The sequence below is a fragment of the Taeniopygia guttata genome, chromosome 3 (genome assembly GCF_048771995.1).
Source record: "Taeniopygia guttata chromosome 3, bTaeGut7.mat, whole genome shotgun sequence".
Classification (NCBI taxonomy): domain Eukaryota; kingdom Metazoa; phylum Chordata; class Aves; order Passeriformes; family Estrildidae; genus Taeniopygia; species Taeniopygia guttata.
Genome location: NC_133027.1, coordinates 50,757,539 through 50,770,686, shown reverse-complemented (window position 1 = coordinate 50,770,686; position 13,148 = coordinate 50,757,539). Strand labels below are relative to the sequence as shown.

Genomic DNA, 13,148 nt, shown 5'->3' with positions numbered 1-13,148 from the left:
AAGTTAGTTGACTGCTTCTGAGCAATGACTTTATTGTCCTTTACAAAATAATTAGAGCAAGAGAGATGTAAACAGTTGATGTAAAGAGCTCTTTATTTTTAATTCTTTTTACCTTCTCATTAGGTATGCAGACCTCTACACAAAATATGTCAGGAGAGAGAAATTTAACTGCATGTAAACCCATATTTTATTGTGGTTAACATATAAATTCTGATCAGTTTCCTGACTTGCAAATCATCTTAATGTATTTTCATCAAAAGGTGATATGAAATACATTCATTAAGACCCAAATTACTCACTCTGTCATGATATATGCAATCAATGTTAAATGTATCATATCTCAAGACTGTTTTAATTTTTTTAGTTGGAAATCATCACCTTTTCATAATACAATATTTTGAAACTAAAGTACATTCTACTGATAGCAAAAACATCAAACCATTTTTCTCTGGAACTTTTGCCTTGTTTCAATAACATATTTAATGATTTTTATTGTTCAGCAAGCCCTATGCATGATTACAGTGTGAAAGACTTAAACATGAATTTGAGTATTATTTTGCAGCAACATTTTTCATACTGCTTTCCATACTGTACAACATTTGGAGAGAGCAGGTGTCTCATTCTGGTGACTTGCAAATTGCACAAATGCTAAACTAGCTTAAGAAAAAAACCTTCATGTTTTTAATATACTAAATGGGGAAAGTTGCCCGAAAATATAGATAAACTTAATAAAGTATAGATTTTACTTGTTAATATATTGTATATTACTGTATTAATAATATATCTATATGTTAATATATGAATAACATTATAATGTATTTGACTTCAATATATTCTGAAAATATGTATTAACATATACTTTCAGAGTAGGACCTACCAGATAGATGAAGTAGTTGGACCTCCTGCCTTTAGAGTTCAGCAGCTCTGCTGATCAGTCACTTGAGAGTAGCTGTTTAAACAGGAGGGTTCTTCCTCCTTAGGGCTGCCAGTATCTTTGTTTCAGAGCCTAGAGAAGGTGCAAGTTTAATCTGGAACTGCTCTTTCTCTTTTAACAATGTGCTTACCTGCATTCAAATTGATGAAAGTATGATATATTTGTTATGTGTCTTAACAAAATCATACATAGCTTTTTCTGTTCAAAACTACAGGAAGTTTAGTTATTTATTTTTAGCTTTAACTTCTCTGTTATATGTTAACTTTCATTGTTTCTGGATTATATCTGACTAGAGCACTATTGTCATTCTATTGTCACCGAGCACTGTAGGCTTAAATTTATCTATTCTTTATCAATTTCTCTTGGCTTCATGAGCAATAAACTTTCTCCTTCCTTGAAGGAAATAACTTCAAGTGTTTAAAGAATGAGTTTTTGTTATCCAACTGCTATAAAATTAATACATCAGCATGCTGAGTTAACCAAACTGAGGCAAAGCTAAGGAACAGAAGACTAAAATAGGTCCAGCTGCTGTCCAATATTCAAGTTTATATACAATCCTTTGCTAGGATAAATGTAATACCATATATTTTGCATAGTGAAAGAATGAGAGAAAACATACAAGCAATAAGTTTGGGTTTGTTTGTAAATCCACTGCATGTAGTACAGAGGTGATAATTTTATTTCACTACTATGTTGATCTTGAGCACACAAAAGAAGTGCTTCAGTTGCAGCCACAGCTTGGCCTTAGATCTCTATTGACAGCTAACAACAGTTTCTCAATGACCTAGAAAAAGCTTCCCTGTGATGTGTTAGACACATCGTTAGCTTGGCTCTTACATTGCTACTATTGCTTCCCTTTTTTTTTCTTTTTTGCTTTAAATTACAGAAGTAATTTAACAGTGAGCTTGTATTCATTACTTTCTGTGGATGCTAGCTCAGTTCTAGCTTCCTTGCTGAAAAAAGCTGCTTTTGAGCCCATGCCATCTTCTTTTCTTTTTGACAGACTTTCTGGTGGCAATTATCTTAGCTAAAGGATGAGGGAAGGTTCTAGCCTCATTAGGCTTGTTTCTAGTACTAAGCTTTTTAAGAGCAGTGTAATCTTAAATACTTGCCAGAGATTTTATTGGGAGTTTGGGTTAAGTCAAAATTGTGGCTTTTTCACATGTGTCTCAGGATGAGACTGGCTGTTCACTCTGTAGATATGTTTCTTTTTATTGTAGACTAGCCAAGGCTTTTTAGAATGTTTATATGTTTGTATCACTTGGCAGAGTCATCTAAGGGCTTGCTGTCTCCATCTAAAGTATTTCTGATGATGTTATTAAAGATCATTTTAAACAGCCTCCATCTCTGCTTTGTCAACAGCAGAATATATCTTAAGCCCTATGAGTGGCATTCCTGCCTGCTCCCATATCCTTTAGATCTACAGGACTGCTATTCATATGATGCAAGTGATTTGCTACTATCAGATACCCAGACAGAAGTGCACTACCAGTATACCAGTACAGTCTGGGGACAGTTTTTCTTGTAGGGATTCTCCTTCAGGTGGCAGTGCTCTGCTGGTTGTTTGAATATAACTCAAAGGAGCACAGAGAGAAGTGCTCAAGTTTACCTGAGTTTTTCACTGAGATCTCTCATGCCAAAGAAATTTTGGAATCCTTTCTGAGAGGAAAGAAGTTCCACCTTTTATACACTTCACAAATTGTCGACAGAGGGAGAGAGTTCTGAGAAAGGGGTGGTGTCTCTGTGTGTATTACAAAAAATACTTTTATGTAATTATTCTAACAAACAGGAAGGGTGGTTATAATTCTTACCTGTCCATGCCTGTAAATGAAAAGCTAGTATTTTCTTGTGACACTTGTCCCATTGTGAGTGAATTTGTCTCAACCTACAAAGGCAACAGCACAGACTATTGCTTCAGCAAAAAACGCATTTCCAATTAACTGCTGTTCTTTGTTTCTCCCTACCTCCCTTTTTTTTCCGTTTTTCCAACCTACATGCTTTAAAAGCTTTTTCTTTCCGGTAGCCGGTGAACAGTGTTCAGTCTCTCATATTTTTATTTTAAGCAAAGAAGTATCATAATTTTACAGGTGGGAAGAGGAGCCACAAACAGGCGGAAAAAAAGAGTATTGTCACATAGCAGTTAAGGAGATTATTACATTATATGTACAGTTGCTAGGCAGGCTGGACAGGTAGCAATGTGAAAACAGAAACTTAAACCCTAGCACAACTTAATTTATATATTAGATTAGAGTTAATGTATTTTGAAATATTTCTCATTAATTTGCTTAAAACTTGCTTTCTCACAGTAAACTAAGAGGTATTTTCAGATCTTTTATGTAGCCCCTTTCCTTGCAACGTGCATCAAACGCATTGGATATTTTTTTTTACTTGTAAAAATTCTTTAATTGAGTCTTTGCTTCTGTAATATTACAGGAATTTATTTTTAAATGTGGAAGCATTAAGTGATATTAAAGGAGAATATGCATTGCAACTAAAGAATTGTCTAGGTCAGAATTAGTAAACACTGAAAAACATCAGGATGACTTGGCTGCCATTAGCAATAATTATGGAAATCACAGGGTTTTTTGTAATGTCGCAGGTGTGTCGTCTGCAAGACCTAGTGCGAAAAAGTGAGCAAGGCCTCGGGACTGCAGAAGGACATATCTCCAGTCTTCAAGAAGCTCAGGAAATACTCCAGAAAGAACTAGAATTAACTAGAGCAAGACTACGAGAGACCACAGATTCACTGTATAGTGTTGAGGTAACAATGCTGTTGGAGAATAAATTGTGCAAAGCACAGTTAGGGTGATTTTGGTCTTGTTTTTAAAATGGCTAGGAGCATTATGGGGTATCCATGATAGAAGGAGCCTCATATGGCTTCATTAAAGGAGAGATTTCTATTTTGAACAGAAAATTTTAAAAATGGAAGCTAGGATAGGTTATTTTGGGGCTTGGTTCTTCTATTTTATTCGTTGGATGTTTCGGGGGGGGTATTTTTTATTTTCAGGACATTTTTAGTATTTAACAGGTAGTGCTGCAGGCATATCTTTGTGTGATTAATGTAAATTGTAGCTTCCAAAATATGTCCATACAAAATATGTTCAGGGCTATAACAGAATTTCCTGAACGGATATGAATTAATGCTTGCAATTCCAGACAGTTCATGTCATGATGCAGTGCAAGGTCTAGAGCTTACTAGATCTGCAATTCACAGAAATCTTTTTGATTAGTTATTTGAATACATATATGCCATGGTTTCCTTGGATAATGGACACAGTCTTCATTTCAGTCTTGAATTTGGAATGTTAGTAAAGGCTTTAGAATAATTTTTAGATATATGCTAGGATATCTTTAAGGATAGCAGACTGTCACCTAGAAAATGTGACCACTTTATACCATTCAGCAGTTAATTTGCCTAGGCACAAATATATTGTCATTTTAATTAGCTTAGATGGAAGTAGAACTGTCAGTTAGTCTGTCAATACCTTATTGACTGCGATACTGGGTAAACATTTCTTTTTTGGTTCCTCAGTAAAGAATGTACATTTACAAGATCACAGAAGTATTTGACATAAAGCAGCAAATACTAAAATTTTTTTTCATATTTTCTTAACAAAACCAGCCTGAAACAGGTTATTGGTATATTTTTTTATTTCTTTCAGCTACAGTCATTAGAGGTGCACAGTATTATAGTTTATAACTTCCTCTGCATTTTTAAATAATGTGTCTAAATGTACTTATCAACTAGTATTGCTCTTTTCACCTATTAAAACATTTTAATATTCATATGTAGTAGGTTTCCGGCAATAAAATTTATCTTAACAGATTTTAAAATTTATCAAAATGCTGCAGAAAAGGTCTCATTTTAAAAATTAATAATTCAATTTAGGGATCTGTGTTTGCTTCATGAATATATAAAGCAAGCACTGCTGAACAACATTCATGTAAGTAGTATTTCTAGGTGGTACCTAATACTATTCCAGTATGGTAAAATTTCAGCAGAAATTGATGGGAATTTTAAAGGTAGTGTTCTCTGTGTTCAGACTGTGAAACCTTGTTTCTAGCAGGCTTGTCCCATTGAGAAACAGAAATGAACTTTGAACTTTGTATCACATAGAGATAGCTCACACTTTGAAATTCAAGTACTGGATATATGATGCTTAAAAAAAATTTTAAAATAAAATTCAAAGCATTCTTTACAAAGGACCGAAGCCACCTGCTCTAATTGTGAAGTCAGGCCTTCAGTAAGTGGGACTTGTTGACCTTTTGAGGTTCTTTGCAACATAAATTATTTTGTGATTCAACGTTAATGGTAGTTGAAAGGATTGCAGAATGACTTACTGGAAAATTGCTTTTTAGAGGAATACAGACTTCTGTTTCACAAATAAAAAGTATCAGGACATGTATAAGCATTAATTGTGCATAACTAGGAATTTTACACTGAAGAAGTTGTAGTTAAAATTTATGAGCCAATTGAGCCAATTGCAATTGGTATTTTTATTATAAATACACTCAATGTTTGAAATACACTTTTGCTGCTGATCAGTCTCTATTGTAAAGTTTGTACTTGCAGGGGGAACTAGATCAGGAGAGACAACAGCATGAGGCAATGATTGCTGCCATGAGAGAGGAGGAAAAGTTCAAAGTTGACAGAATGGCACGTGACTTGGAAATAAAATGGACTGAAAATCTTCGGCAAGTTTTTTTTTAATTATTATTCTTTAGTAATAAATGAACTATATATTGTATGCAAATGTACTGTCAAATGAAATGTAAAGCAAAGGATTCTGTATTTAAGATTTTCCAATTATTACTGAGATTTTAATTCTTTCCTACTTCTTGCACAAGGTCCCACTGTATTTTAGTTATTTGTCCTTTGTTTTTAGACAGGAATGTAATAAGCTTCGTGAAGAGCTGAGGCTGCAGCATGAAGAGGACAAGAAGGCAGCCATGACTCAGTTGTTGCAGCTGAAAGAACGTGAAAAAAATGCAGCACGGGATGGATGGCAAAAAAAGGTGGAAGATCTTTTAGACCAGGTAACTATGGTGTCTTTTAGAATTGGAAAGCCATTACAATTGAATTGTCGGTGGCTTATTACCAACTAAGTAAATTAAATCAATTGTGATATCGAGCTTTGAGATGAAATTTGTTGCATAGGGCTTTTTCCTAATATGTGGCTATAAATTTAGTTATATGAATGTTGTTCTTTACTTTAAATGTGAATAAAACTTTTTACAGTTTTGAGGGGAGGAGGAAGAGAATGTTGACAGTCTCACTTCTTCACTACAAGATTGTTTTGATTTTGTCTGCTCACCTGTTGTGCTGTTAAATATCTTCCAATGCTAATTGTTTGGACTTAAAGGTATATCCTATCTTTACAAAAGTAATAATCCTGTATGTGTACAAGAATAAAACTGTACAAGTCTCTGAGAAGTCAAAATGTGTCTCAGTTTCTATGACACATTTATTACAGCTCTGTCTTAAGTGATTTTGGACATTATTTTGGGATAATTTTGTGTAAATACTGAGTTTTTTTAATGGTAACTTGTATTTATAATCTCAGTTATGTTATATAATTCAAAGAAAATACTTACTTTTTACTTTTTCCAAACCATAAATACTGTAGAATTGGTTATATTGACTCCAGATTGAAGAAACAGCTGATAATGAACAAATATACTTTAAAGAGTAACAGATTTTGGAACTCATTAAATGACTGTGATTCCAGGGTTTTATTGTGGGATGACTTTTAATTTGCTGTTTAATTTGGGAAGTCTAATAACTGAACACGCATTTGATTATACAGCTTCTCACAGGAGCATGTCACAATATATTTTGCTGTGGGGGAATTTAATCTTGTAAAGTCTTGTGGTTTAGGCTCATAAAAGCTGGAGGTTTTCAAAGTGCTTGGTCCATTACTTTTTGCTTCAGGAGCATAATAAGAATTAGACTAATTTGATATTAAGTTTCACATTACCCAAGTTTCATTTATTTTCTTTGCTTCTTCCTGTAAATAGCATTTTGTCTTGAAAGGGGCATATTGAACTTTCCATAGTTTTAACATACTTTTATCTATGCCTTTCAAAAATACCACATTAAATCTAACCTACAGTTTCAGAATGGTAAATTACCATGTTACAAATTAACTTCTTTTTTTTTTCTGCCTGTTTTTTTGATTCATGCAAGAAATTTTGGAATCAGAAAGTTAATTGTAGTAATGAGAATTTACTAGAGAATTTTCAGACATAGGAAAAGGTCTCCATATGCAAAATGATTGTTTTTCTTTTTTCTTCATATCTTTTACTGTATCAGAACGTTATGCAACGAGATAATAGCATGTGAGGACTATTTTTTTTTTTTTCAATCCAGCTGTGACTTTTCCATACCACTGTTTGAATTGGATAGGTATTTAATAGAGATTGAAAAGATAGTGTTGGTAGTAGGGAGTTAAGCTTTCCCTCTGTAAGAATCTGTATTTTATCCATTACAGCTGGAAGAGTGAGAATCCCAGACCATAGTATAAAGGATGGATAACTTAACTCTTGGAGAAATGGATTTGTAGTAAGTTCCTCCTGAATGCAGTACACAAAAGGTAGTCTCTGAGAGTTGTAGTGACCTGGATCACAGAATCACAGACTTGCTTAGGCTGGAAGAGGCTTCAGGAGGTTGCTCAAATCAGTCAGCGCTGAATTAGAACCATGTTGCTTGGGGCTCTGTCCAGTCAGCTCTTGAATAGCCTTTAAGGATGAAGATTCCACAGTGTCTCTGAGTAATGTCATTTACTGCTTAATTATCCTCATAGTGAGCTCTTCCTTTATATTTAGACAGAACCCTCTCCGTTACCATTTGATTGTAGTCTCTCATTGTTCTGCTGTACACCTTGGTAACAAGACTGGGTCCACTTTCTCTATAGCCACCTCCTAGGTACTGGAAAAGTGTTAAGTCCCGCAAAGACATTTGTTCTTTAGCCTGAGCAAACAGTTACCTCAGAAGGATATCTGTTCCAGTCCCAGCCTTCTTGGTGGGAGCAGGATTATAACCTAGATAGATCCCTCTGGATGGCAGCCCATTTCTTTCAATGTATGGTATCCTTTCCACTGTGTTGCCCTCCACCTTTTATTCTTTCCAGCTTGGTGTCACCCACAAACTCCATAAGGATGCTCCTCTGTCTCCTCCAGGACTGCTAAGGTACTGAAATGAGCAGGTCCTGGAACACCTTAGAAATTCTACCCTGAACTAGAACTGCCTGAGATATTGCAGTAGGGCTGTGAAATTGTGGATTTGTTACACCCTGGTTTTAATTTGTGGGAAGATGTATTTGAAACCCATTTGAAAGGCATGAAGCCTGTATAAAATTAAGAAGAGAGAGAATCCAGCTTCTCTTTCTGCAATTCAGATTTTTACACCTGAAATAGTGGTATACTCTATACCAGTAGTGTTATACAATGATTTATCAAAATAACATAAGACCAGGGTCTTTGCTAAATAATTTGTAAATCCTGATTTGACAACAAATGTGGCCGATATGTGTTCTTTATGTTGAGAAAGTGTCTAGAGGTTCACCACTTAGTTGTTAATTTCTGTTCATAAAGGTTGAATTCAGAAATTAAATGCTCATTAGTAGAGGTGCAATTTTCTAATATGTATTTATGCATCTCTGATTTGATTTAAAAACAAGCTAAAATGAAGTGTATCGCCTATCTTGAAGTGTAAGAACGGTTATATAATCATACAGGGCTGAAGGGCTGAAAAAACAGGTTTAAATATAGCCACCTAAACTGTAGAAAAATACAACATAGAGTATGCCCACCTGGGGATGCTGCTGACTGGTGCTGGAAAGCTGAATGAGCAGACACAGATAAAAATGTTAATTAAAAAAAAAAAAAACCAAACCAAACAATTTCAATCAAAAAAAATTATGCTCGTAAAGTGTACTAAGCTGCTTTGAGTTTTTAAAATTACGTTATTCTGATCTACAAATTTCTGCCACTTTTATTTGTTGCACATTTGAGAGGTGGGATCTAGCTCTTGCAAAAAGCTAGATAATAGTTCTGCTTTCATACCAGTAATATTAAGTGGTACCTCACAGCATGCACGTAGGATTATTGTTACTCTAACAGTATAGCTTTGTTATGAATAAAATTATTTCTTTGAGATAAAATGCTACTCAGCTGATTAAATGCTTAAACACGTTCTTGCTGGTTGCAAAGCACCATCAACACTTAATTGTGGTTAGTAGTTTAACTAGATCATTGTTTAGAGACCAAATATGTAGTTTTTATCTCTGATATGAGAAATTATTCTAGAAGACAAAAAATAAAGTGCTTTTCCCTTTTTTTCCCTGTAAATTGTACCTAGTGCTTCTATGTCAATCCATTAAAGAGTTTCATAATGAAATATGCAGTGAATTCAGATATGCTTGCTCCTTTCCATTCCTCTTAGGTCTATAATAGGGTTTTAACGCTTTTCTTAAAAACATTTTACCGCTAAGAAAACTTCAGCCAGGGCCAAAATAGCAAAATAGCTGGAATCTTTTTTTTTTTTTGAAAGCATAAGCATGTTCTCTCTTTTGTCTGTCTGTATTGTGCAACCTTCAGTTCTAGGCACTGAAACATACAAGTTAAGATTTGTATTCTTCTTATCTGTTTCTTCTTGTGATATATTTTATTCAGTAAACTGAATAAAGGATTCTCATTGTGGATAGGCTTTTCTATATTTGAGCAAATACTGGTTTTCCCATCTTCCTTACTGAAAAGTAAGGAAGTTTCAGTAAAGTAAATGTTTTTGTCAATATTTTTTCCCATATATAGCTTTCCCATTCTTAAGTAGCCTCATACATGGTCAAGCTCATGTGACATTCTTCTTTCCTGACTTTGTTGACTTTTCACACCAAAGATATGTCTTCTATTAATGGAAAAACCAGAAGTAGTACAGCAAGAATGGTCAAAAGTATATGCATTTCAGTAGTTGTTTGTTTTTCCTACTGCAAAGGCTCTTTTTCTGAAAAATATGTTGAGTTTTCCTCTTCAGAGTTTGTTTTTGTGATGATGTGCTCATTTTTAAACTGTCAAAGTAAATAGGAGAAACTTTGACTTGTATCAAAATGTAAATATTTCCTTCTGATGTAGTTACCATTCAAAGACAAGCTGAGTCTTAACATACTAAAGTCTAAAAATCCTGATTGTTCTGCTGCTGATGGAATGCTGAGAAAAGTCCCTGGGCTCTTGTGCACATCTATAAATGGCTTTTGATCAGGCTTCATCCAGAACCAGTTACTGCTCCATCTTTACTTACCTGTGTAGAGGTGCTTATTGGAGAGCTGATGTGCATCCACATTAACAAAATTGAAAACACTGTTTTCTTTCCCCAGCACAAGGATTACTGGCCTGTTCCACAGCCTGGGTAATCCTTGCATTAGAAGATTTGCTGTCAAATGGATGCTGGAAATTTCTACAAGAAATAACCTGCACATATCTTGTATCAGTTTCCAGAAAGAAGGGAGATAAACTTTCACCACAGAATCATTTTACTCAGCTCTCTGTCACTTGATATTGTCCTGAACACCCTGTCTAAAGGCTTGTCTGTCAGAAACAGTGTGGAGGTAAATTTCAAGTAACTCCCTCCTAATTTGCTTTGGTGATTCTTGTATTCAATAATACTAGTAGGGCTACCATGACATCTAGTGGATGGTAAGAGATGTTGGGCAACGTTTAAAAAGCACTCAAAAATCTAAAATGTGGAAATCCAAAAGAATAAAAAGGAAAGTCATAGCAAGGAGGAAGAAGCAGAGGGCACCCTGGTATGCAGTTCAGGGTAATGTTTTATTATTATAGCTCTTCAATCTGTAGATACCTGTTTTTCCCAAGGAGCGTGCTTTCTTTGACTGTTGAAAACTTTGACAAGTTAATACAGCTCTCAGAACAGTGGTCTAAATGGGACTGTGCTGTAAATCTTGCAGGCCTCACAGAGAATTAGGGGAGATGTGGGCGTTTCTGCCTAGAGCCATTGTCTGTGTGCTTCCTGCCACTCACCACTGGTTTAGAAGAATTGGTGCTTCTGTATTCCAAGTGGGAAACCAATGCTTTAAACACATCAGAAACTGCTTCACATGATCATGTGGATAATCTCATAGCCTGGACTCACTGCAGCCCTCAGAGGGCCAACTACTGAGGGTTTCATGACTTTCTGCTTCTCAATAAGGAATCCCTCTTGTTCTGAGCTCCCTGTTCTCTGCAGAGATGTGATCCTGATGCTGAGTTGGTGCATTTGTTCTGTCTGCATTGGTCATTGGAGTGTTGTCTGAAGCTTGGACATGAAAACAAATGCCTACAGTCAGCTGTTTGTTACGAGCCTTTGGTTTTGGTGAGCCCATTCAGCCCAGACTGTACCTTGATCATTATTTTACTCTTTGTTTAAAAGATTCTGAATTTAATGGAGGAAATTAATTAAAGACCATTTACAATTAAGAGCTACTCAGCAAAACAGGCAAATAAAAACAACAGAACAAATCGGTGTTTTCGAAGTATTTTCAGTAGGACATAGTAGGAATACTAACAAGTGTGTGTTTGTTCTCTGTTTTATAATAAATGTCTTGCTGGACGTTTACATCTCTGTTTTGGTTACTTCTTAATTTTTTTTTCTCCCATGGTGTTGTGTTTAATTCAGTTAAAACTATATATATATCTAGGCTAATGTTTGAAGTTGGTATTTTCATATCTACCGACCCTAAACTTCCCCAAAACAAAATTTTAGTCCTATATTTATCTAAGTTTTTCCATTAAATGTAAGATAAAGACTTTGGCAAGTATCTAGTTTTAAAACACTTCCCTTATCCTCTTTTTTCTGTACTTGCTCAAGTAGGTTTTGCTTTGCTTTTGGTTCAAAACCAATGAAAACAGTGGACCCTGGAAGGAATGAGAGAGAACTGATCAGGTGGGGCAAAATTTGTTTGAGCTTCAGCAGATGATTGAAATTCTAGATTAAGGGCAGTGATACCTCTGTGCTCCAGGAAAAATTAGTTAAGGTGTGTCTATAATCTTTAAAATCCTGACAGCATTATGACAAATAAATGAATGAAGCCCTAGTCACTTTCCAAAACCTTTAAAAATTTTCAGGACATTCAAATGCACTTGTTTTTCCCCTGTTGAACCTGCAGTTGGATTAAAGAGTGTATTCTAAAGTCCAAACAGATACAAATCCGCAAAATACCTAGCCCAACCCATGCCATTCTGTGATTTTGCCTAGAAGTGTGATAGATTCCTAGAACTGGAAAAGAGAAAAACTGCATCTTTTTAAAGCAACAGGATAAGTTCACCCTCTGGCATCCTGGAGATAGTACCTTCCCTTTGGGGTGGCTCCAAAACCAGGAGGAAATAAGGATCAATTAGATTCCAGAGATTATTAAAGATTTCAGAATGCCTTATATATACTTCTCTCTCCTCATCAGAAAGCTTGAGTTTTGAGATAGGGAAGAGACTCTAAATGCTACTTTTTCTTAGCAGTCAGAGAGGGCGAACTTTGATGTAGCTCTCCAGTTCCTAGCATGTCACAAGCCTCGAGCCAAGTACAAAGCGTTGTAGTAGCAAACAGCTGCTTTCCAAATCTCTGCGGAGTCATCTGCCACGTAAGCACTGCACAGCCAGAGATTGCACATCTGCTGACAAAACAGTCCTTCTCTTCAAAGACCTGTCTCGAGGGAGAGTGTTAGGGTTGTTGTTGCCATTATTAGCTGGATAAAATGGGCTTATGCCAAAGGTCCCTTTGGCTTTTGTGCTAGGCACTTCAGAAACTCATTTCCTTTATTAATGTCTGATGGGTGCACATAGGATTTGTTCTTCAGAGAGCATCTCTGGGAGGTGATTCTTAAAATGAAACAAAGACTGTGTAGTCAAATTAGATCTGCTTTGATAAAACAGATAAAGCAGGAGTTTTCCCAGACAGGGTCTCAGGTTTTACACAAGAATTCCTGTTTGCCAGTAGTGTTTTGAAAATTCAGTAAACCATGTAGCCAAGTCAGATTGTGACACAATATGACATTGAAATGTCAGTGAAGGAAAAGTGTTACATAACTGATCTTTGGGTGATATGAAGGCTGATGCTGAAATTAAACACATTCTTGCTGGTTGCAAGTGTCAAGCCTCTCTAATCTAGTTGAAAGTAATTTTTAGTTCAGAGAAACCATAGAACAAGAAGAACTTACATGCATTCAAGTTA

General features: G+C 35.4%; 1 protein-coding gene across 10 annotated transcripts in view; it reads left to right on the top strand.

Annotated features, from left to right (window-relative positions):
* The window catches only part of FAM184A (family with sequence similarity 184 member A), a 71,338-nt gene that overhangs the window by 36,378 nt on the left and 21,812 nt on the right, over positions 1–13,148 (top strand). For all 10 annotated transcript variants that reach the window (XM_012572743.5, XM_012572744.5, XM_012572747.5 and 7 more), the window contains exons 7-9: positions 3,534–3,695; positions 5,508–5,629; positions 5,821–5,971. In XM_012572743.5, the coding sequence (XP_012428197.1) occupies positions 3,534–3,695; positions 5,508–5,629; positions 5,821–5,971 (435 nt within the window). The remainder of the gene's footprint in view (positions 1–3,533; positions 3,696–5,507; positions 5,630–5,820; positions 5,972–13,148) is intronic.